General features: G+C 36.9%; 1 protein-coding gene across 1 annotated transcript in view; it reads right to left on the reverse strand.

The window, feature by feature from the left end:
* LOC111061709 (tetratricopeptide repeat protein 7A) overlaps positions 1 to 26,365 on the reverse strand; it is a 63,016-nt gene that overhangs the window by 17,768 nt on the left and 18,883 nt on the right. Inside the window, exons 7-13 of the mRNA XM_039431818.1 lie at positions 19,193 to 19,340; positions 15,715 to 15,903; positions 12,788 to 12,911; positions 11,153 to 11,187; positions 8,829 to 8,981; positions 6,223 to 6,401; positions 2,372 to 2,621 (exon numbers count right to left, since the gene is read on the reverse strand). Of these exons, the coding sequence (XP_039287752.1) occupies positions 2,372 to 2,621; positions 6,223 to 6,401; positions 8,829 to 8,981; positions 11,153 to 11,187; positions 12,788 to 12,911; positions 15,715 to 15,903; positions 19,193 to 19,340 (1,078 nt within the window). The remainder of the gene's footprint in view (positions 1 to 2,371; positions 2,622 to 6,222; positions 6,402 to 8,828; positions 8,982 to 11,152; positions 11,188 to 12,787; positions 12,912 to 15,714; positions 15,904 to 19,192; positions 19,341 to 26,365) is intronic.

Here is a 26,365-nt window from a genome sequence, read left to right on the forward strand (position 1 = left end):
GGAATAAATTAGAAATATAATCATGTATCATTATTGATAAAAATGAGATCAATATAATGAATTTTGATTTGGTACTAACAGAATGTTTAATTCAATTATAAAAAAAATTGATCCATCCAAACTAAAAACTTAAATGCGATTTTCTCAAAACACAATTTTGCTCTATGTGCCCTTTTCCTTATACCGCCTCAATTTCTTGGAGACCTCATTTTGAATCTTTAAAAAGTAAGTTGAGCTCTGTGATATTCATACTTAGAAACTTGAAAGGATTGTTGGATACAAGAAGTCTGAAAGACGTGTATTTTGCAATGTTTCATTTTTTCATTTCATTTTCACTTTTCATCCCACTGACCACCTATGAAAGGGGTATACAGATTTGTCAATTATAATCTAAGTCGTCAATCTTTGCATTTCATAATACAAAAACAATTCCTCACTGGAATAAGGACAAACCTGCAACAACTCCTCCCTCACATTAATTCTAAACTTCTCACGTGTGAGAGCCTTAACACGTGTTGGCAATGAATTTCGGCTGCACTCTTTACACCCCTCTCATACATACCAGTTCGATGAATGTCGTCTCTGAGGTTTTGTCTATATCTGGTATTGTATGAGTGGAAGAACTCACCTATCTTTATTCTTATCAATAAAACAAAGAGCCTCCAAAATATATACACCTGGTAGTGGGAGAATCTTCAACTCTTTGAAATAATCTCTACAATTTGATCTAATAGATTCACCCACCATCACTCTAACTGCCTACTTTTGAATCCTAAATATATGTATTGCATGAGTTGAATTGTCCCAAAATATAACACCGTATAAAAGAAAAGAATGGAACACAGCAAAAAAACACTTCTGAGCGTTCCTGTGTCCAGCAATTTCTTCACGGTTCTAAGAACAAAAATACTGCCGAGTTGAGTTTGTTGTTTAGCTGGTCTAAATGAGGTCGCCAGGAGAGTTCAGAGTCCAGCACTACTCCAAGTACCTTTGCCTCGTTTGCTGAACCTATGTTACCATCTCTCGTATCCAATACTGCTTCCCGCATAATCTTATTGTAATTCAGTACCAACATATTTGAGGCCAGCCATTCTTCTAGTTTCTGAAGAGCTCTTCTACTTTCAGCTTCCATAGATTGTGATTTGGTGTAGAAATTTGAATGGACATAACCTATAATATTTGGACAATATTTAAAACTAAATTAGGAAATTGAAGAAGTTTTAGGCAATAGCCTGTTTTTTCTTTTCCGATTCTTGTATGTTTTTTGCTAACCTTATAAATAAATAAATAAATAAATATCATGCTGACTGCATATCATGCATTCTCTTCTGACCGACGGTATTGTTTTGGGGGAAACTCGAGTCAAGTGAGCGATACCAGTGATTGTTGGAGAATCCATACGTTCAAGCTGCAGACCGTTCCTTAAAGAGATGAAAATTCTCCCTCTGCCACGCTTGTACATCCTGGAGGCCGTATGTTTCATAGATAGAAACAAGAATAAATTCAGAACTGGCGCACATTTCCACAATTATGTAACAAGGCATAGGGAAGAGTTAAACAAACAGGACCACTATGTAAGAGAGAGAGGAATAAAGAGTGATGGCATTCGACTGTACAATAAATTACCAGCTACCATAAGAGAACATACAGGACGTAAATTTAGAGTATTGATGAAGGAGCAGCTTTTAAGCATTTGTGCATACTCAATTGATGAATTTGAAGCACATTACGAGATGAGTTGGGTTGCTCAGTATTATTATGTATATATTTTATGCATTTTTGCTATCAAAAATAATTGAAATAGGACTTGATTTGAATGAATTATCGACATATCCAAATACCCCTTCCGTAGGTGGTAAATTGAAAGAATAATAATAATATAACTAGTTGTTCTGTGAACAGTAGACCTCGCGTAGTTGTATATCAGAGACTCCCTCTAATACTGTATGTCCATCAGAGTATATTCTGTCCTGTTGTGTCGGCAAAATATCGGTGTGAAAATGACTAATTGCTGACTAATGGTTCATTCTCGCTTAAAATAATTATATCTTACTAAGCAAGAAATAATTTTGTCAATAATTTCATAATGAACTTTCATAATTGAGATGGAATATTTTGTAAATTGATTACTTTCTACATTAAAAGACGATCTGACAACAGAGCAAATCGAGAAATAGACAGCTTTATCCGCTTTGTTGAATAATAGACAAGGATAGCAATACCATTGCTAATCAAACACTGCCATTATAACGAGGACCTCTCTATACACGTTTTGCACTTCAATTCAATCCAATACCTTTCAGTTAATTGACAGTTTAACAACTAGTGTTTTAGAACCATCTGCGCCACTCTGTATGATTAGAGAACCAACCTTGACATAGTGCAGATTGAGGTTGGCGGGAAAGTCCTGTAGAGCCGAGTCGAGCAGAAGCCTCGCCTCGCCGAGCTTTTTTTGTGCAGACAAGAGCAGTACTAGCAGGTGCAGCGAGGCAATATGTTCGGGGCACAGTTTGAGTGCGGCGCGAGCGTGAGTCACTGCCTCGGCCACAAGGCCCCGCGAGCCGAGGCTCAGTGCCAAGTAGTAGGAGACTAGGTGATCGTTTGCGTCGCACTGCTCAGCTCTAAAAACAAAGAAAATAAATAAATAAATGTTGACTTCCCCAAGAAAACTAACAATATACATCAATTACAGAAAATATTGGATAGTTTACAATTACATACAATAATTGGTTTCAGAAATTTCTTATAATGTGTGGAAATCGACCTACTCCACTATGGCGTATCATGAAATCAATTATAATTTGTATTTCATACAAATCAATTGAAATTTCAATTAATTAAAATTTGAAAAAATCAATTACAGTTTGTATAATATATGTTGAGACTTGGTACTCCATCCGAGCAAATTACAGCGTTGCCATTTTGTATACAATCGCGTCACTCTCAAATTTCTAATTTTGAGACTTGGCCCTTCATCCGAGGAAATTACAGCGTTGCCAATTCGTGTAACATTGCGACATTCTCAAATTACCAATTCAACCACAGAATCGTTTGTAGATTATCATCCTCTTATATTCCAGTAGTGCTGGAAAAGTTTCAGGGTTGAAGGATTAAAAGGATTAAAAGGATATTCATCATTTTCGATAGAACTGAAAACATCGCGAAAATTTGTTCTTTATTGATTTATACAATAAGTACATAATCAAAATGATAGGGAGAAAAAAATAAGGTAACCTTGTGCTATTCCTCACCCAAATTTAGATAAGGTTACACATAGTCCGAAATAGGTTAAGTCTTGTAGTTGTTCACTTCACAAAATTTACAGTCCTTAATTATTTTTACAGAGATCTTTAAATTTAGATGCTTCAAAACCAAACATAGAAGAAATATTGCACATTATTATCAGGAAATATTCACCTATTAAAGAAATAATTTTGCAGGACCAAAAAACAAACTTAATATTCTTTTAATTCTTAATATATTATTCTTCTTTTGAATACTTCTCTCAAAATTATGGAATGACTTAATAAGCAAGAATATTATATCAAAATAGCGGGGAGAATGTCTCCTTTCTATTGATCAATCCTCTTATGTCTGTGTCTCTGAGACAGTCGCGGAGCATTTAATTGGTTCTTATTCCAAATGTGATCCCTAATTATTATTATTAATTACTAGCCGTCAGGCTCGCTTCGCTCGCCATATCCGTCTAGCCAGGGGGCTTCGCCCCCTGGACCCCCGACTGGATCGTCCAAGAATGAAATCAGCAGGCTCGCTTCGCTCGCCTGCATTTTTCATTTGAGCATTTTTATCATATGCTAGGACAATCTAGTCGGGGGCCAGACTACGTCTGGCTAAACGGATATGGCGAGCGAAGCGAGCCTGACGGCTAGTAATATAAGTTAATATTCCCAGGATTGAAGTAGCAGTGCCCAATCAATTTTTCTGCGATAAATGCATTTAAATCTTCAACTTGGTGCCAACCTAACAAAGTCAACTCAACTCAATGCCAACCTGACAAAATTATTAATTTAGTTGCCAGTTAACAACTGTTTCGAAGAGGTACTCTATCTAGATTATAGTTCTATAGTAACATATGATATGGGAATTTCAATTATAATTAAGAGATTGGGAGAAGAAGAATATACATGCTAAAAGACGAACTTTAAACCCTTAAAAACAACCCTTAGAGTTAAAATATTGCCAAAAGATTTCTTAGTGCGCCTCTAAAGGGCCGACTGAACATACCTACCAAATTTGAACGTTTTTGGTCCGGTAGATTTTTAGTACTGCGAGTGAGTGAGTGAGTGAGTGAGTGAGTGAGTCAGTCAGTCAGTCAGTGAGTGAGTGCCATTTCGCTTTTATATATATAGATTATTATTGTTATTCTAGTGTCTGATAATAATTATTGAGTCGAGTTTCTGATATTATAACAAGGACACCACTGGCATCCCAGCCTCATATCGTACTCTAATACTTGCCTGGAATAGTGTTTGTTAGCTATATTCAATTAGTATTTAATTGAATGTGATGTTGTGATCAGATTGGATGTGAATATGTGCAAGTGAGATGAGAAACAAACCATGGAAAGAGGAATAGGATCACTCACACTGAACACGTGCACGTACTGGTTGCTTGCGTTCAGTGTGAGCAGCTGCATGCACATCACAACATATTTTCATGGCTCTTTCCAGATTATTTGTTTCGGCTCATGCATGATCTGACGTGCACTTGCATATAATACGCATTCTATGAAATCACAACCTGAATGATAATTAATTGAATAATGATTCAGTTCAGAGCAGCGCGCTAACCCTCCTCATAATAATAATATCGAGTGACCTGGCTGGCTCAGGTCTGGTGTCAGATGTTTTCAGGTCACAACTGATCAATTTCAGGGCCTCTGACATGACCTAACGACTGCTTTTTAGGCAGCAGGGACCGACGATTTAACGTGTCCATCCGAAACCCTCCTCAAAAATGCCATGTTGTCTCTACCACTACCTCGACCTCTACAGTGAAGTCCACGTTATAATGGCAGTGCAGAAAGATAGGAGATAATCTGTCTTGTCAATGCCTTCCATAGACTGTAGCTGATACAGGTTTATTGATGTAATATTAACTGGTCATTCACATTTAAAATAATCAAATACATTTTATTAAACAAAAAAATTATATTTATTTTTCAATAATTACATAATGAATTTTCATAATTAAGATGAAATATTTTGTTAATTATTAATTCTACATTGCTAAAAGACGATCTGACAACAGAGCAAAGCGAGAAAGAGATAGCGCTATCGGCTTTGTTGGATGATAGACAAGGATAGCAATGCCATTGTCTATCAAACACTGCCATTATATCGTGGACCTCACTGTAGAGGTCGAGGTAGTGGTAGAGAGAACATGACATTTTTGAGGAGAGTTTCGGATGGACACGTTAAATCGTCGGTCCCTGCTGACAATTCTCTCATACTGTGCCGTTGTTACACTCTCACCCCAACAAAACAGTAATAATAGACATTAGTCGACTGTAATCAGCTTGAGTTGACAAAAAATAGGCTTCAAACATAAACAACCTATACCATGGAATATCTTCTTCTGCGCCTATGGCCACCATCAGGTGACATCTTGACAACATGTTGTATGATATATTGGGTCAAGTGGTGATTGATATATTGGGTCAAATGGCTAGCTTACTTGTGAAATGAGTCAGTTGCAAGTGTATGCAGCCTCTGCTTCTCCTGCTTGAGATGTGAGGTGACTGCTGCATAGTGGGCCCCTATGCCCGCCATCAGGTGACATCTTGACAACATGTTGTGTGATATATTGGGTCAAGTGGTGATTGAAATATTGGGTCAAATGGCTTGCTTACTTGTGAAATGAGTCAGTTGCAAGTGTATGCAGCCTCTGCTTCTTCTGCTTGAGATGTGAGGTTACTGCTGCATAGTGGGCCCCTATGCCCACCATCAGGTGACATCTTGACAACATGTTGTGTGATATATTGGGTCAAGTGGTGATTGAAATATTGGGTCAAATGGCTTGCTTACTTGTGAAATGAGTCAGTTGCAAGTGTATGCAGCCTCTGCTTCTCCTGCTTGAGATGTGAGGTGACTGCTGCATAGTGGGCCCCTATGCCCACCATCAGGTGACATCTTGACAACATGTTGTGTGATATATTGGGTCAAGTGGTCATTGATATATTGGGTCAAATGGCTTGCTTACTTGTGAAATGAGTCAGTTGCAAGTGTATGCAGCCTCTGCTTCTCCTGCTTGAGATGTGAGGTGACTGCTGCATAGTGGGCCCCTATGCCCACCATCAGGTGACATCTTGACAGCATGTTCTGTGGATGAGCCAGCTCTCGTTTCAAGGCCATCTGCGCCCATTCTAGGCCTGACTGCAACTAAACAAATAATATATTTCCAATCAATGATCCTTTGTAGTGTTTGTAGCAAACGTCAAAGATACAAATTAAAATAAAAACAATCAGGGGAATAAGTACAACATAATTGTCAAATTGTAGTATTTAATTAATAGTCATTATTAAAACGGACCCCGTTTAACAAATTAATATACCGGGTGTTACAAAAAGAATAACCTAATTTTAAACAGTTATATTTATTTTTTTTCAAATGGTGTACACAAACCAATTTTACATCAAATTACACACAGAAGTATCAAGTTTATGATGATTATATTATAAGTGTTCTATGTGCCCTCCTTTTGAGGCTCCGATGACATCTAGACTGTAGCCAAATTCATCCCAGACTGTTCGCAAGATGTCTGTCTTCTCGGACTGTAGCTACTGCATCAGTTATCTTGGTTTTTAACTCCTCAATATCAAGTGCTAAGGGAGGAACATAAACACGATATTAAACGTTGTAGTAGTTTAATGTAAGATTGGTCTATGTACACCATTTTTTTAAATAAATATAACTGTTTAAATTTAGGTCATTCTTTTTTAAACATCCGGTACTATAGACCTATAGGTACGCTGTATCAGCTATATCACAACAAAGCTTTTAAACAGAAGAAGTTTAAAACTATTAAAACAATTATCAGACAAAATAAAGGCATTTTTGTATAGGTAACTGTTTTGTGTTATTTGAATATATATTTTCGACAACTGGACTCGATGGCTCTTAAAAGTGTGTATTTCGCTCTGTTCCCTTCTGAACTATGGAATCATTTTTTGGGGTAATTCTAGCAGGGTAGTGGAGGTGTTCAGACTACAGAAGTGGGCATTGAGGGTGATGATAGGGGAGTCAATCCGAACTAGTTGTAGGCCCTACTTCAAAGAACTTTTAATTCTCTCACTCCCAACCCTATATATTCTGGAAACAATCTGCTTTTGAAAAAATGCATGGTTGCCTGTAAAGTCGGTATACGGCGAAAGTTTTACGTGACAACGACTTTGAGTGGTAAAATAGTTTTAATGTGAGAATTCATTCGTATGGTAGGAAGAAGGATGAAATAATAACTCACAATGAGAGTGAGTGAGAGGCACGCGTCCCTTCCACTCGGGCATGGTTAGCCCGCGCCCACCTAACAGCGAGACAGACAACCATTGACTTGACATTTTGAAGTAGTGGCGCAGTCGCAGGAGATTGCTTGCGGCGCCTGCGCAGGTTGACTGCTCCGTTTCACTCTCTCTCCAGGTGAATGCCTTCGGCTGCTGCCGCAGCATTGCTCGCCACTGCTCCTATTCGTGCTCTTTCCAGACGACCGTGAACCGAAACGAACGCTCTCACTCGCTCTCATTGTGAGCGCATAACGTGGGAACGTAACGCAGTTTCTTGAAGTGTCTCCCGGCAAACCAATTTATAAGACGTTGTCACGTCAAAAACACACATAAATGAATTCAATACAGGAGAAACATTTCACCAATATTCGACCAGATACAGAAATAATTTGAGAGATGATGCACGCCTAAGTACTATGTATGAGCGAGGGGTAAGGAGCTCAGGTATCCGGATGTACGTCATACGTGTTTTTCCTATCTAGTACATGTATAGGTGCGTACAGACTTTCGCTCTGCTCCGCAACCGAACGTCACTCCAGCAGAGCGATTGATGATCGACCGGGAACGCGAGAAGATCTAACATCTTCCGTAACGTTCATGATGGGTGCGTGGGCGGAGCGACTGTGGTTCGATGGTGGTACGAGGGCGGTACGAGGGCGGTACGAGGGAGGAGCGTGCTCGGTGCGGGTTGGAAGCGCGAATATGTGTACGCAGCTTATTATGTATATAGAACTAGCTGGCCCCGGCGATCCTCGTACCTACAAATAGTTGCATCTCATGACAAACTTTAGCTGGATGCACACCTGAGGAGGCACGATGCGGTATTTTGCATCCAGGTGCTTCTTGCTTATTGGTTTGAATGGAAGAACTCACACAGACTGAATCGGAAATGGCGTGGAACGGCGTGATAAGGCGATCTCCATAAGAACAACACTTAGTATCACCTAGCCGCGCCTTCTCAGGTGTGCTTAGCCTTAGCTTAATCTGATGCACTATATTATCATGAAAACTCATGAACAATCATTATTTACATTTATATCTCAATATGGACTTCCTATGTGCTTAGTTAGTTGTGCAGCAGTTTTTATTTTTATTTATAGTTGAATGCAGCTTGCTGGGAATTGAATCAGTTGCAAGTGTATGCAGCCTCTGCTTCTCCTGCTTGAGATGTGAGGTGACTGCTGCATAGTGGGCCCCTATGCCCACCATCAGTGACATCTTGACAACATGTTGTGTGATATATTGGGTCAAGTGGTCATTGATATATTGGGTCAAATGGCTTGCTTACTTGTGAAATGAGTCAGTTGCAAGTGTATGCAGCCTCTGCTTCTCCTGCTTGAGATGTGAGGTGACTGCTGCATAGTGGGCCCCTATGCCCACCATCAGGTGACATCTTGACAGCATGTTCTGTGGATGAGCCAGCTCTCGTTTCAAGGCCATCTGCGCCCATTCTAGGCCTGACTGCAACTAAACAAATAATATATTTCCAATCAATGATCCTTTGTAGTGTTTGTAGCAAACGTCAAAGATACAAATTAAAATAAAAACAATCAGGGGAATAAGTACAACATAATTGTCAAATTGTAGTATTTAATGAATAGTCATTATTAAAACGGGGTCCACTTAACAAATTAATATACCGGGTGTTACAAAAAGAATAACCTAATTTTAAACAGTTATATTTATTTTTTTTAAATGGTTTACACAAACCAATTTTACATCAAATTACACACAGAAGTATCAAGTTTATGATGATTATATTATAAGTGTTCTATGTGCCCTCCTTTTGAGGCTCCGACGACATCTAGACGGTAGCCAAATTCATCCCAGACTGTTCGCAAGATGTCTGTCTTCTCGGACTGTAGCTACTGCATCAGTTATCTTGGTTTTTAACTCCTCAATATCAAGTGCTAAGGGAGGAACATAAACACGATATTTAACGTTGTAGTAGTTTAATGTAAGATTGGTCTATGTACACCATTTTTTTAAATAAATATAACTGTTTAAATCTAGGTCATTCTTTTTTAAACATCCGGTACTATAGACCTATAGGTATGCTGTATCAGCTATATCACAACAAAGCTTTTAAACAGAAGAAGTTTAAAACTATTAAAACAATTATCAGACAAAATAAAGGCATTTTTGTATAGGTAACTGTTTTGTGTTTTTTGAATATATATTTTCGACAACTGGACTCGATGGCTCTTAAAAGTGTGTATTTCGCTCTGTTCCCTTCTGAACTATGGAATCATTTTTTGGGGTAATTCTAGCAGGGTAGTGGAGGTGTTCAGACTACAGAAGTGGGCATTGAGGGTGATGATAGGGGAGTCAATCCGAACTAGTTGTAGGCCCTACTTCAAAGAACTTTTAATTCTCTCACTCCCAACCCTATATATTCTGGAAACAATCTGCTTTTGAAAAAATGCATGGTTGCCTGTAAAGTCGGTATACGGGCGAAAGTTTTACGTGACAACGACTTTGAGTGGTAAAATAGTTTTAATGTGAGAATTCATTCGTATGGTAGGAAGAAGGATGAAATAATAACTCACAATGAGAGTGAGTGAGAGGCACGCGTCCCTTCCACTCGGGCATGGTTAGCCCGCGCCCACCTAACAGCGAGACAGACAACCATTGACTTGACATTTTGAAGTAGTGGCGCAGTCGCAGGAGATTGCTTGCGGCGCCTGCGCAGGTTGACTGCTCCGTTTCACTCTCTCTCCAGGTGAATGCCTTCGGCTGCTGCCGCAGCATTGCTCGCCACTGCTCCTATTCGTGCTCTTTCCAGACGACCGTGAACCGAAACGAACGCTCTCACTCGCTCTCATTGTGAGCGCATAACGTGGGAACGTAACGCAGTTTCTTGAAGTGTCTCCCGGCAAACCAATTTATAAGACGTTGTCACGTCAAAAACACACATAAATGAATTCAATACAGGAGAAACATTTCACCAATATTCGACCAGATACAGAAATAATTTGAGAGATGATGCACGCCTAAGTACTATGTATGAGCGAGGGGTAAGGAGCTCAGGTATCCGGATGTACGTCATACGTGTTTTTCCTATCTAGTACATGTATAGGTGCGTACAGACTTTCGCTCTGCTCCGCAACCGAACGTCACTCCAGCAGAGCGATTGATGATCGACCGGGAACGCGAGAAGATCTAACATCTTCCGTAACGTTCATGATGGGTGCGTGGGCGGAGCGACTGTGGTTCGATGGTGGTACGAGGGCGGTACGAGGGCGGTACGAGGGAGGAGCGTGCTCGGTGCGGGTTGGAAGCGCGAATATGTGTACGCAGCTTATTATGTATATAGAACTAGCTGGCCCCGGCGATCCTCGTACCTACAAATAGTTGCATCTCATGACAAACTTTAGCTGGATGCACACCTGAGGAGGCACGATGCGGTATTTTGCATCCAGGTGCTTCTTGCTTACTTGTGAAATGAGTCAGTTGCAAGTGTATGCAGCCTCTGCTTCTCCTGCTTGAGATGTGAGGTGACTGCTGCATAGTGGGCCCCTATGCCCACCATCAGGTGACATCTTGACAACATGTTGTGTGATATATTGGGTCAAGTGGTGATTGATATATTGGGTCAAATGGCTTGCTTACTTGTGAAATGAGTCAGTTGCAAGTGTATGCAGCCTCTGCTTCTCCTGCTTGAGATGTGAGGTGACTGCTGCATAGTGGGCCCCTATGCCCACCATCAGGTGACATCTTGACAGCATGTTCTGTGGATGAGCCAGCTCTCGTTTCAAGGCCATCTGCGCCCATTCTAGGCCTGACTGCAACTAAACAAATAATATATTTTCAATCAATGATCCTTTGAAGTGTTTGTAGCAAACGTCAAAGATACAAATTAAAATAAAAACAATCAGGGGAATAAGTACAACATAATTGTCAATTGTAGTATTTAATGAATAGTCATTATTAAAACGGGGTCCACTTAACAAATTAATATACCGGTGTTACAAAAAGAATAACCTAATTTTAAACAGTTATATTTATTTTTTTTAAATGGTTTACACAAACCAATTTTACATCAAATTACACACAGAAGTATCAAGTTTATGATGATTATATTATAAGTGTTCTATGTGCCCTCCTTTTGAGGCTCCGACGACATCTAGACGGTAGCCAAATTCATCCCAGACTGTTCGCAAGATGTCTGTCTTCTCGGACTGTAGCTACTGCATCAGTTATCTTGGTTTTTAACTCCTCAATATCAAGTGCTAAGGGAGGAACATAAACACGATATTTAACGTTGTAGTAGTTTAATGTAAGATTGGTCTATGTACACCATTTTTTTAAATAAATATAACTGTTTAAATCTAGGTCATTCTTTTTTAAACATCCGGTACTATAGACCTATAGGTATGCTGTATCAGCTATATCACAACAAAGCTTTTAAACAGAAGAAGTTTAAAACTATTAAAAAATTATCAGACAAAATAAAGGCATTTTTGTATAGGTAACTGTTTTGTGTTTTTTGAATATATATTTTCGACAACTGGACTCGATGGCTCTTAAAAGTGTGTATTTCGCTCTGTTCCCTTCTGAACTATGGAATCATTTTTTGGGGTAATTCTAGCAGGGTAGTGGAGGTGTTCAGACTACAGAAGTGGGCATTGAGGGTGATGATAGGGGAGTCAATCCGAACTAGTTGTAGGCCCTACTTCAAAGAACTTTTAATTCTCTCACTCCCAAGCCTATATATTCTGGAAACAATCTGCTTTTGAAAAAAACACACATAAATGAATTCAATACAGGAGAAACATTTCACCAATATTCGACCAGATACAGAAATAATTTGAGAGATGATGCACACCTAAGTACTATGTATGAGCGAGGTGTAAGGAGCTCAGGTATCCGGATGTACGTCATACGTGTTTTTCCTATCTAGTACATGTATGGGTGCGTACAGACTTTCGCTCTGCTCCGCAACCGAACGTCACTCCAGCAGAGCGATTGATGATCGACCGGGGAACGCGAGAAGATCTAACATCTTCCGTAACGTTCATGATGGGTGCGTGGGCGGAGCGACTGTGGTTCGATGGTGGTACGAGGGCGGTACGAGGGAGGAGCGTGCTCGGTGCGGGTTGGAAGCGCGAATATGTGTACGCAGCTTATTATGTATATAGAACTAGCTGGCCCCAGCGATCCTCGTACCTCCAAATAGTTGCATCTCATGACAAACTTTAGCGTGATGCACACCTGAGGAGGCACGATGCGGTATTTTGCATCCAGATGCTTCTCCTGCTTGAGATGTGAGGTGACTGCTGCATAGTGGGCCCCTATGCCCACCATCAGGTGACATCTTGACAGCATGTTCTGTGGATGAGCCAGCTCTCGTTTCAAGGCCATCTGCGCCCATTCTAGGCCTGACTGCAACTAAACAAATAATATATTTTCAATCAATGATCCTTTGAAGTGTTTGTAGCAAACGTCAAAGATACAAATTAAAATAAAAACAATCAGGGGAATAAGTACAACATAATTGTCAAATTGTAGTATTTAATGAATAGTCATTATTAAAACGGGGTCCACTTAACAAATTAATATACCGGGTGTTACAAAAAGAATAACCTAATTTTAAACAGTTATATTTATTTTTTTTAAATGGTTTACACAAACCAATTTTACATCAAATTACACACAGAAGTATCAAGTTTATGATGATTATATTATAAGTGTTCTATGTGCCCTCCTTTTGAGGCTCCGACGACATCTAGACGGTAGCCAAATTCATCCCAGACTGTTCGCAAGATGTCTGTCTTCTCGGACTGTAGCTACTGCATCAGTTATCTTGGTTTTTAACTCCTCAATATCAAGTGCTAAGGGAGGAACATAAACACGATATTTAACGTTGTAGTAGTTTAATGTAAGATTGGTCTATGTACACCATTTTTTTAAATAAATATAACTGTTTAAATTTAGGTCATTCTTTTTTAAACATCCGGTACTATAGACCTATAGGTACGCTGTATCAGCTATATCACAACAAAGCTTTTAAACAGAAGAAGTTTAAAACTATTAAAACAATTATCAGACAAAATAAAGGCATTTTTGTATAGGTAACTGTTTTGTGTTTTTTGAATATATATTTTCGACAACTGGACTCGATGGCTCTTAAAAGTGTGTATTTCGCTCTGTTCCCTTCTGAACTATGGAATCATTTTTTGGGGTAATTCTAGCAGGGTAGTGGAGGTGTTCAGACTACAGAAGTGGGCATTGAGGGTGATGATAGGGGAGTCAATCCGAACTAGTTGTAGGCCCTACTTCAAAGAACTTTTAATTCTCTCACTCCCAACCCTATATATTCTGGAAACAATCTGCTTTTGAAAAAAACACACATAAATGAATTCAATACAGGAGAAACATTTCACCAATATTCAACCAGATACAGAAATAATTTGAGAGATGATGCACACCTAAGTACTATGTATGAGCGAGGTGTAAGGAGCTCAGGTATCCGGATGTACGTCATGCGTGTTTTTCCTATCTAGTACATGTATGGGTGCGTACAGACTTTCGCTCTGCTCCGCAACCGAACGTCACTCCAGCAGAGCGATTGATGATCGACCGGGGAACGCGAGAAGATCTAACATCTTCCGTAACGTTCATGATGGGTGCGTGGGCGGAGCGACTGTGGTTCGATGGTGGTACGAGGGCGGTACGAGGGCGGTACGAGGGAGGAGCGTGCTCGGTGCGGGTTGGAAGCGCGAATATGTGTACGCAGCTTATTATGTATATAGAACTAGCTGGCCCCGGCGATCCTCGTACCTACAAATAGTTGCATCTCATGACAAACTTTAGCTGGATGCACACCTGAGGAGGCACGATGCGGTATTTTGCATCCAGATGCTTCTTGCTTATTGGTTTGAATGGAAGAACTCACACAGACTGAATCGGAAATGGCGTGGAACGGCGTGATAAGGCGATCTCCATAAGAACAACACTTAGTATCACCTAGCCGCGCCTTCTCAGGTGTGCTTAGCCTTAGCTTAATCTGATGCACTATATTATTATGAAAACTCATGAACAATCATTATTTACATTTATATCTCAATATGGACTTCCTATGTGCTTAGTTAGTTGTGCAGCAGTTTTTATTTTTATTTATAGTTGAATGCAGCTTGCTGGGAATTGAATTGTATATCTCCTTGCTGCTGATTTTCCCGTACATATTCTAAATATACAGCATTTCAAGTTCTACGACACAAGTTTGGACGTCGTTCGTACCGCGGCATTATTGAAATTGAATTTTTTTGAATCAGTAGAATTGAAAAACGAATTGACGGATGTTGGATGACGCAATGATTATAACAGCTGATTTTTATTTCTGTGTGTGGTCAGCTCACAAATCTTCTCCCATAAGGATTACATGCAAACTTTGAAGGACCGTAGAAAAGAGACCTGAAGTCGGATTAAATTATTAATTTGATAGGCCATAAACCTGGTCCTGAACATAACGAACAAAACTAAAAAAAATCATCAAATTTGGTGCACACATAAAAAAGTTATTGAATGTCAAAATTTGAGGCTCAATTTTATTTATATAGATGTAGTTGACTTATAGGTGGTATAAACAAGCAGTTTGGGCAGACTATTGCTTTAGCAGCCTGATGATTGATAGGATGAATCTTGAAACTGGATTTCCACAAATCAGTAACAGTGGACGTGACCGGTACAGTGAAAATATAATCACCATGGGACCATTCCAATGGGACCATTCATAAAGAAAAGATAGACCATGGTATAGGGGTGTAATGTTGCAAATTTCACTGTTAACTCAAGCCGATAGTCCTAGTAGTTTTTTTCGTAGAGCTTAGTGACGCTGGTAGTCTCTCATACTGTGCCGTTCTCACACTCTCACCCCAACAGAACAGTAGTTGACAGTAATCGGCAGTAATTGACAGTTGACAGTAACCATGGTCTATCTTTTCTTCATGAATGGTCCATTAGAATGGTCCAATGGTGATTATATTTTCACTGTACCGGTCACGTCCACTGTTACTGATTTGTGGAAATCCAGTTGAGTTAGTTAACAGAAAGACAGCTTGAAATTTGGAACATAAACGACCTGTATCTTGGGATATCGTCTTATGCTATCTTTTCTCTGAGGTTCTATTCCGTGAAATAATTGAGGTGTTTAATATCCATGATTGGGACAGTTTTGAATGCTAATAATCACCTGATTGAGATGCAGATAAGAGATGCGCGCCGCAATAAGGCAGGGTACACACTTGTTGGGCAGCAAGCGCACTACCTCCTTGATAACGGCCAACGCATGCACATGCCTGCCCATTGACTCGAGGCACAGTGCCTGCTGCAGCCACACGTGTGCCTCCTCGTAGGAGAACTTCAGGGCTCGCTCCAGCGACTGAAAAACAATCAATCAATCTCTTTATTCAAGACATACAATGCATATTCTACACTGACATGTAATCTGTGCTCAGCAAGGGTATATTTTGAACCGTTTTTGAACTATTTTCAACGACACTACAGTCTAATTTTTGAATATTAGTTATTAAAACTAGTACTCACATGTGGAGCGCTTTCGGATTTATTAAATCCAAGGTTTATAAATACAAGTCATGACACTCGTGTTCCTTATGGAGCGGCCATTTATGGGGTCTTTACGGTGGTACATTTGAAAATCCAATCTAATTCAATTTGCTCATAAAAAAATTATGCATTATAAAAACAATACTCTGGTTCAAATAATAATGTGAATTCAGGTTTTCAATTTTTTAATAATGAAATTTCAATAACAAATGCTTCAATTATTCATTTATTTATTATTAAAAACTGTTTTTATTCTTGTAACTCAAGGATTATGATTCATAAGGCATTGAGACAAGACAGAAATATGCGAGGCCAACTTCAAAAAGAGTTTTAAGTTCCCGAACAATTAAATCTAAAAATCATTAATTCAGTTCCTAGTTGGAATCTAAATATTATTATTCTGTCGGAACAATTTATTTTACAATTAAAAGCCAAGCAATGTCCCTTGAACAATATAACAAAATAACACATCATGTTGTTCAATTTATAATGATAGCAGCTGATAAATATTTGAAAATTGGTGAACTAGAACTCCATAAAATGGCGATTTTGCAATGCATCACGGGACTGTGTCATGACCTGTATGTATAGACCTTGTTAAATCCATTTTCAACACTGCTGTCTTCATCTCGTTGTAATTGGTAGGTAAAGGTGCGTACAGATTTACGCGCCGCGAACATGAGCAATTCACTTTTAATCAGTTGATGCCAAGCTTTTTATATCTGTACCTTACCGTTTCTGTAAAAATACAGATATAGTCAGCTGATTGAAAGTGAATTGCTCATGTTCGCGGTGCGTATATCTGTACGCACCTTAGGAAGCGGTCGGTTGGTATCGGTGGTGTTGGCGGTTTTGAATTTATTATAGAATCAAACACTTTACGGGACTTGAAGTTCAGTTGCTCGTTTAAGATGTTTAGTGAATCAGTTTTTATATATGTTTGTAGATTTTGTATTGCTCTAGTGTGTTGATTTCAGCTCCTTTAGTTGTTAGTATCTATTACTTGCAGTTCGTCATGAATAGTGAAATAGGCTAGATGAGTCTATTTTAAAACTTAACAGAATGAAAACTTGACCAAGTGGAAACAAGACGTGAAGATTCGTCAAACATAATTTTCCTATCCCGTACGTGTATAAGCCAGTTCTTTCCTTTATTAGGCATATACAAACTGAAAACTTGACCGAGTGGAATCTTGAAGAGTTTGAAGTAGGCTTAGAACCATCCTCGGTTAATTAAGAATCTATTTTTTCAAAATTTCAAGTAAATTTCAGTCCAGTAGTTTAGACGTGATGATGCGTCAATAGTTATTTGTGCAACTAGTGCGCAAAGTGACAGTTTGCTGCACCGAAAGAAACGTTTACGCCCGAGCCGTAGGCGAGGGCGGAATGGTTTCTTGAGTGCAGCAGAAGAACTTTGCGCACGTATTTCACATTAAGTTTTTCCTACAGTTACCATTGAATATGAAAAGTGGGTAATTATGGGTAAAATTGCCTGAAATCCATCAATAACTTAGTAGTGTTTGAATGGCGAGGCGCCTGTGTGGTGTGTGCTGTGGTGGCACTGTGCTGTTGCTGTCCTCGTTATAATATATAATAGTAATAATTTGCGCGTTCTGCTTCGTTGCACCTCTGCTCACTATAGCAGCCCAGTCACTGTTACCAACTTCATTTTGATTTTGCTGCACTGTTGCTCCATATAACCTACTAAGTATTTTGCGTTGCCATGTTGCAAATCTGGAGTGCAGAAAAATTTTTCCCGCACTAGAGCGGAAAAGTGATTCTTTGCGTTCTGTAATCAGTGCAGCAATGGCCACTTTTCAACGTAACTGTAGGAAAACATTATTTTCCTATCTCGTACGTGTATAAGCCAGTTCTTTCCTTTATTATAGTATAGATAAGCTCCTCAACTTGGTACTAACATAATAAAGTGACAGAACTCAAATCTTGTTTAGAAACCTTCCTCAACTTAATGTCAACCTGACAAAATTGGACTGGTTATAAATTTAGTTACCAATTTTAACCATCTGTTTCGAAGAGGTAGTCTCTCCAGATTATTGTTCTATATCAATATATGGTATGTTCATTTCAATTGTAATATTTTCATGTCTCAGAAATGAAATTTGGACATTAATTCTGAAAAATCTAGAAGGAAAATTGAAATTCCGGCTTCGAGGTGCACGAGATTGATATTTTTAGAATATATGTACAAAATTTAGAGATCTTAATCATTCCCGTTTTTCCGGAATGCAATCCACAAGTTGACATGTTTTGATGCGAACAAAGGAATACAACCCTACTCTCTCTTATTATATAGATGAATGCGTCATCTAAATTAAACAAAAATTACGATTCTGATAATACATACCCATAGAGAAAAGATAAAAAACATGGCAAAAGAATATTTCACTCTCAACTCAAGCCTATAGGACTAGCAGATGTGAAGCTATGTTTGTGATGGTGCTATAGTGAGGTCCACGTTATAATGGCAGTGTTTGATTAGCAATGGTATCGCTATCCTTGTCTTTCATTCAACAAAGAGGATAGCGCTATCTCTTTCCCGCTTTGCTCTGTTCCCAGATCGTCTTTTAACAATGTAGTATTAATAATCAATTAACCAAATATTCCATCTTAATTATGAAAATTCATTATGAAATTATTGAAAAATATAATTTCTAGCTTAATAAAATAAAATTTATTATTTTAAACGAGAATGAAAAGTTAATATTACATCAATAAACCTGTATCAGCTACCGTCTACAGAAGGCATTGACAACCTTGAGGATCGGCAACGTTGTTCTGCTATCTTTCTCCACTGCCATTATAACGTGGACCTCACTATAGTCTCTCATACTGTGCCGTTCTTACACTCTCACCCCAACAGAACAGTAATAATAGACATTAGTCGACAGTAATCGGCTTGAGTTAACAAAAATCGGCTTCAAATGTGTAACATAAACGATCTATACCATGGGATATCAGCATCTTTTCTATGATATTAAAACTGTTTTTAATATTTACATATTTACTGTAGTAAATCTGCCTGTAAATAAATGAGTAAACAAATAAATAAATGAATAAATGAATAAATAAATAGATAGTGGTTACCTCGTGTAGAAGTGAAGCCTGTCCCCAGCGCATGAGTGTGACAGCTAGCAAATCGTAGATTGTGATGGCATTGGATAAAGCGCGAATTCGCGCCTCTTTAAATTCGGGAGACTGACTCAGGACAGCGTCTCTTACTGCCATTGCTTCACTGCAATTACACAACAAATAAATATACAATATTAACAGTATAAATAATAAGTATTAGCAGAACAAAAATGTATATCTTACAAAAATAAAAATGCGTTTTTCAATCATGGAAAGTTCCAGAGCAACAATACACATTCAACAAATGTGATGTGATTGTGTAAATGAAATAAAATCAATTATATACTTCAATCCAAGTAGCCGCCACATTAAGCTGCGTTTACTCCAAAGTTATTAACAAAATGTTTATTTTTCCGTCCTTATGGATTCTATTAGATTGAACATAACTTATCATACACATGATGAACATATGTGTTTGTCAAGCTCCGTTTAATCTAATAGAATATATAAGGACGGAAAAAAAAACATTTTAATAACTTTGGTGTAAACGCAGCTTTAATATACTTTATTGTCTATTTGTTTTTCTCAGTAAAACGTTTGTGAGCTTCAAACATTTTTAATGAGCTAGCTGCTAAAGAAGATGAAATATTTGTGTACAGTAAAATAATAATTCATTCTGATAAAAGGACACTTGAAAATGGATTAATGCAGAAACTTGTACCCTAGTATTTATGTAAAAAGTTGAAAAATGGTACTATATATATTGTTATTTCTATATTAATTAAACAATAATACAACTTCATCTAATGGAGCACGTTCAAAATAGAATGCTTATCTTCTTCTCACACGAAAACATTATTTGACATTAAAAATGAGCGGTTTATATTATAACATTTATAATCTTCCTTTCCAGACGGATTCCAACATTTCAGAATCAGTGAATTGAATTCCATTGAGTTGTATTAGGAATATTCAAAGCGAGTATGAATAGCCCAATTAGAAACTATAGGAATAGTATTTTCAATTTTTTAAAAACCTGACCACTTAGGTCAGTTCTAGACAACCTAATAGGAAGATCTCACGATAAACTCTCAGCATTCCTTATGATAACATCTTTAATTTCTATATTAATTAGACTAGTAGTTCTGTGAACAGTAGACCTCACGCAGTATTCTCATCCACAAGTACCTGATTGAAACTATAGACCTTATGGAAATACAGCAATAAACTGGCTTCTCCACACATCTAGGTAATCACTTGTCAGCTGATTTTATGATGAATAATACTATAGTCTGACTTTTACTCTAATATTAACGTATGAAGGAGGCTCCTTTTTCATTTCATATTATCTTTGAAATACAAAATTTCCAAAAACCTTGTATATACGTCGACGCGCAATTAAAAATGGAACATACCTGTCAAATTTCATGAAAATCTATTACCGCGTTTCGCCGTGAATGCGCAACATATAAACATTTCAAGAGAAATGCCAAACCGTCGACTTGAATCTTAGACCTCACTTCGCTCGGTCAACAATAATACAACTTTATCTAATAGAGCACGTTCAAAGTAGAATGCTGAAAGTTTGTTGTAAATCCCACTATTATGACGTCATATCTAGAGCCAGACACTCATTTTATATTGAGTCAAAAATATCAAAATAAACTTAATTATAAGCTTCAAGAAATTACTTGACATACAATAAATGTCCTTGCTTGTTGAACACACTTGAGGCCCATGCAAGACATCCTAGCATGTGACACTGTGCCAGACCAGATATCTTCTATAGAAGGCGGTGGCAAGGCAGAGAATCAGCCACGCTGTTTTCCTACATTTCTCCACTGCCATCATAACGTGGACCTCACCATAGTACCATCGATTATACCAGTGCCAAGGTTCAAATGTCTTGACCGAGCTAGTTAAAATTAAAATTCATGATAACTATTACTAAACGAAAATCCAAATTAAATGCTGCAAATCACCCCGAAGACTTCTGCAACCGCAAATATTGACAACAGGGTAAACAGCAAGATGATTTGAAGCATTTAATTTGGTTTGCTAATAGTTATTAATTCATTGGCATTTGAATAAATGCAATAGCTCAGTAATTTTCATCCAAGATTCATGATTTGTGCGAATGGATAAAGTGTGTTCTTGTAGAATGATAATTGACCGAGCGAAGTGAGGTCTAAGATTCAAGTCTACGGTTTGGCATTTCTCTTAATGTTTAAATGTTTATATGTTGCGCATTTACGGCGAAACGCGGTAATAGATTTTCATGAAATTTGACAGGTATGTTCCTTTTGTAATTGCGCGTTGACGTATATACAAGGTTTTTGGAAATTTTGCATTTCAAGGATAATATAAAAGGAAAAAAGAACTTCCTTCATACGCCAATATTAGATTAAAAATCTGGTGTGGTGCACTCACACAACTTTCCTTGCCGTTATGAAAATTTATCAACTGACGCTAGTGTCCCCGCACATCTCAAGTTTACTTTTCTAAGATCTGAGCCAGCTGGTGACAGGACAATAGCGCTGCAGACACACGAAGTCTGCTATCTCTTCATAGTGAATGATTTAATAGAATCAACAGTTGCCAACAGTTTGCAATTGAATAATCTTATTTTCTCGAATTTTGAGCTTATTTTCAATTTTAGGTGAAAATGTTACTAAACATTAATTGTTGAGATTTTTATGCTCAATCTTTTCCACATGATTTTTTTTGTTTAAATTGTATCTGAAGCCTGATAATTGGGAATCTAAAACCAAACGTTGCATAGATGGTGCAGTGCTCCTGAAATTTTTACAGATATGAGACTTATGGCAGTTGATAGAGCTTATCAATGACTTTTCTAGGTATGAATTTGATCAAAATCGTTGGAGCCGTTTTCGAGAAAATCGTGAAAAACCCTGTTTTTGACAACATTTTCACCATTTTAGCCGTCATCTTGAATTGCATTTGATCGAAAATGTTCGTGTCGGATCCTTATAGTGTAAGGACCTTAAGTTCCAAATTTCAAGTCATTCCGTTAATTGGGAGATGAGATATCGTGTACACAGACGCACATACACTCATACACATACACACACACACACACATACAGACCAATACCCAAAAACCACTTTTTTGGACTCAGGGGACCTTGAAACGTATAGAAATTTAGAAATTGGGGTACCTTAATTTTTTTCGGAAAGCAATACTTTGAAAGTAGAAATCAGACTATAGAATTATTCATCATAAATCATCTGACAAGTGATTACACAGATGTGTCGAGAAGCCAATCTATTGCTGTATTTCCATAAGGTCTATAGTTTCAATCAGGTACTTGTGGATGAGCATACTGCGTGAGGTCTACTGTTCACAGAACTACTAGTATAATAATAACTTTTCCGCTCTAGTGCGGGTAAAATTTTCTGCACTCCAGATTTGCAACATGGCAACGCAAAATACTTAGTAGGTTATATGGAGCAACAGTGCAGCAAAATCAAAATGAAGTTGGTAACAGTGACTGGGCTGCTATAGTGAGAAGAGGTGCAACGAAGCACAACGCGCTAATTATTAGTATTATATATTATAACCAAGGACAACGAGGACTTTAGGATTTTAGGATTAAGGTTTTTATCAATAATAAAATTACACAGAAAAACATTTCATGCATTTCAGGCAATTTTACCCATAATTACCCACTTTTCATATTCAATGGTAACTGTAGGAAAAACTTAAATGTGAAATACGTGCGCAAAGTTCCTCTGCTGCACTCAAGAAACCATTCCGCCCTCGCCTTTCTTTCGGTGCAGCAAACTGTCACTTTGCGCACTAGTTGCACAAATAACTATTCTGCATTGCACCCTACAACTATGGATATACAGTGTTCTGAAAAAAGTTCCCATACGTCAGGGCGTATAGGTCCGAAAATGCTCAGTTACCAAGTTATACAGAGTGGAAGATTTCAGTTCCCTTGCCGAAACAAAGCCCTACGGGTATTTGTTGGCGGTTAATTAAGATGTTCAATTTAGCTTACTTTAGGTAAAATGAAAATATACAGCTGTGCTTAGTGAGAGAAGTTGTGTGTATTTTTGGGTTCAAAATTTTATAAAATAACTTGATTAATTCAATATGAAGTGATAACTAAGTATTATATTTGAACATAGTTTGGTGTTTTAATTTCTCTAAATTCAAAATGTTCAACTTATATATATTTTTGGACGAAAATTGAACTTGAACGTTTTACAGTAGAAACATAACATGTGGAAAGTTGTGTGTATATTTTTGGCTTCAAAATTTTCTAAAATAACTTAATTTATTTAAAGTGCGGTGATATTAAGTGCAATATTTGACTATAATTTGGTATTTTAATCTTCTGAATTCAAAATTTCCAGCTCATATATATTTTTGGACAGTACTTTGAACTTTAACTTTCCTCATAGCATAAATTTGTGTTTTATTGGACGAGGTGAACATAACCTTAATTTTGACATTTTTTTTCAACAAAATTTGGAATAAGAGACGTTTTGGACGTTGGTCTGTGTTTCTATCCAATTAAGTGAATTGTAATATCTAGAATAAATAAATAAATAAATAAATAACCTATTTTTTAGACATTTTATCAATTTATCAAAATTTGGGAATGGAATAGATTTGGGCCAAGCCTGTTGTTCCTTCCTAATTATATTTATATGATTTGTGATTCTGTCCACGAATAAATAAATAAATAAATGAACTGAAAAATTGAATAAAATCGTTTCCAGACCTGAAGCTACAGTAATTTTCAAGATACGAAATACGCGAAACTTGGTCCAGAAAAACAAGTTCCTTTAAGGTTTGAAGCAGATTTACTATGTTGAATGTACAATAAACACAAAATATGTTTTTGCAGAACTTGTAGAAAATTTAATTTCGAAGAGAAAGATGTAGAATAAGTCTATAATAGACAAACGCAACCTTCAAGAAATCCTTAATTACATACAACAAAACGCATTGAAAAATAGACAAAATCTGTTTTCCTCCACCTACTGTCAAAAGTACTTACTTTACTCCTGAAACATGATACTAAAGTGTCACTTTTTCGTTCTCGGTACTAAAAAACAGAAAAACTCCCTAGGGAGTAAAAGTGACTCCATTTAAATAACATGTTCAATTTAGCGTACTTTAGGTAAAATGAAATATACAGCTGTGCTTAGTGAGAGAAGTTGTGTGTATTTTTGGGTTCAAAATTTTATAAAATAACTTGATTAATTCAATATGAAGTGATAATTAAGTGTTATATTTAAACATAGTTTGGTGTTTTAATTTCTCTAAATTCAAAATGTTTAACTTACTTTACTTTATGTTTATTTTTGGACGAAAATTGAACTTGAACGTTTTACAGTAGAAACATAACCTATTTTTTAGACATTTTATCAATTTATCAAAATTTGGGAATGGAATAGATTTGGGCCAAGCCTGTTGTTCCTTCCTAATTATATTTATATGATTTGTGATTCTGTCCACGAATAAATAAACAAATGAACTGAAAAAGTGAATAAAATCGTTTCCAGACCTGAAGCTACAGTAATTTTCAAGATACGAAAATACGTGAAACTTGGTCCCGAGAAACAAGTTCCTTTAAGGTTTGAAGCAGATTTACTATGTTGAATGTACAATAAACACAAAATATGTTTTTACAGAACTTGTAGAAAATTTAATTTCGAAGAGAAAGATGTAGAATAAGTCAAACGCAACCTTAAAGAAATCCTTAATTACATACAAAACGCATTGAAAAATAGACAAATCTGTTAAGTTCTTTATTTTTCATGCGTTTTGTATGAAATTAAGGATTATTTTTTCAAGGTTGCGTTCGTCTATTATAGACTTATTCTACATCTTTCTCTTCAAAATTAAATTTTCTACAAGTTCTGTAAAAACATATTTTGTGTTTATTGTACATTTAACATAGTAAATCTGCTTCAAACCTAAAGGGAACTTGTTTTTCGGGACCAAGTTTCGCGTATTTCGTCACATATATTAAAAATTACTGTAGCTACATGTCTGGGAACGGTTTTATTCAATTTTTCAGTTAATTTTACATAAAGTACGCTAAATTGTACATCTTAATTAAAACAATATAAATAGAAATGATACGATAAAATTAAAAACTAAAAACATTTTTTTAAAACTCTGTTTGTCAAACAGAGGAACAAATTATTAATTCATTGGCATTTGAATAAATGCAATAGCTTAATTAATTTAATTAAGATTAATCTAATTTTAATCTAATTAAATTAATTAGCTTAATGGAAATTTCTCCCTCTTTCCAACCATATCTTTAGAATTAGATTTTGACTGATAGTTTTCTAGTTATTGACGATTTTTTTTCAAAAATATCGAAAAATCGATGTACCTTGAAAACTAAGCTCGATATAAGAAAATTTTACTGAACATTTTTTGTTGCAAATATCATGCAGAATCTATGCAAAAATCATGCCCTATGATATCTATCAAATACCCTGGCCTGATATGATATCAGGCCCTGGGCCTGTTTCATGAAAGTCCTGTAATACAGGAGAATCACCATTCCAATTACATGCTCAATATAGCCGATAAAATCAGCTGTTCCTGTATTACAGCACTTCTGAAGGGGCCAGGGGCCTGTTTCATAAAACCCTTGTAATACAGGGCCTGTATTACAGGACTTATAAATTGAAATTTACAATCCTGTAAAATTATGTTTCATAAAAATAATTCTACACTTGTAAAATCACCTGTAATATTCGCCTGTATTACAGTTCCTTTATTTTTGAATTAATGTTTTCATTGGCCAGCGAGCCTAATATAATATCTGAACAAAGTTCTACTTAAGATGTTTTAGTGGAAAATCCACATTATCAAATTTCTGACGATGGACAGATTGCATTCATGCTGGAAAATAACTTTGTTAATGATAAATAGTTGAGAAATTATAATAACTACTTAACTTACATAACTTATTATAACAGTTATGTGAGTAGTAATGTTTCAAAAAAAGTTAATTATCAAATGTTAATAATTAAAATAACGACATTAATTAAATTTTTTAAATAAAAAACATAAAACATTATGGACGTACATTTTCTGAATATTTCCAATAAGGCTTTATTGAGGAAAGCTTAATCTAAACCGTTCATAATATTGATAAGTTTCCTGCATCATATTGTAAGAAATTCTGTC

This window comes from Nilaparvata lugens, chromosome 7, assembly GCF_014356525.2.
Source record: "Nilaparvata lugens isolate BPH chromosome 7, ASM1435652v1, whole genome shotgun sequence".
NCBI classification, from domain to species: Eukaryota; Metazoa; Arthropoda; class Insecta; order Hemiptera; family Delphacidae; genus Nilaparvata; species Nilaparvata lugens.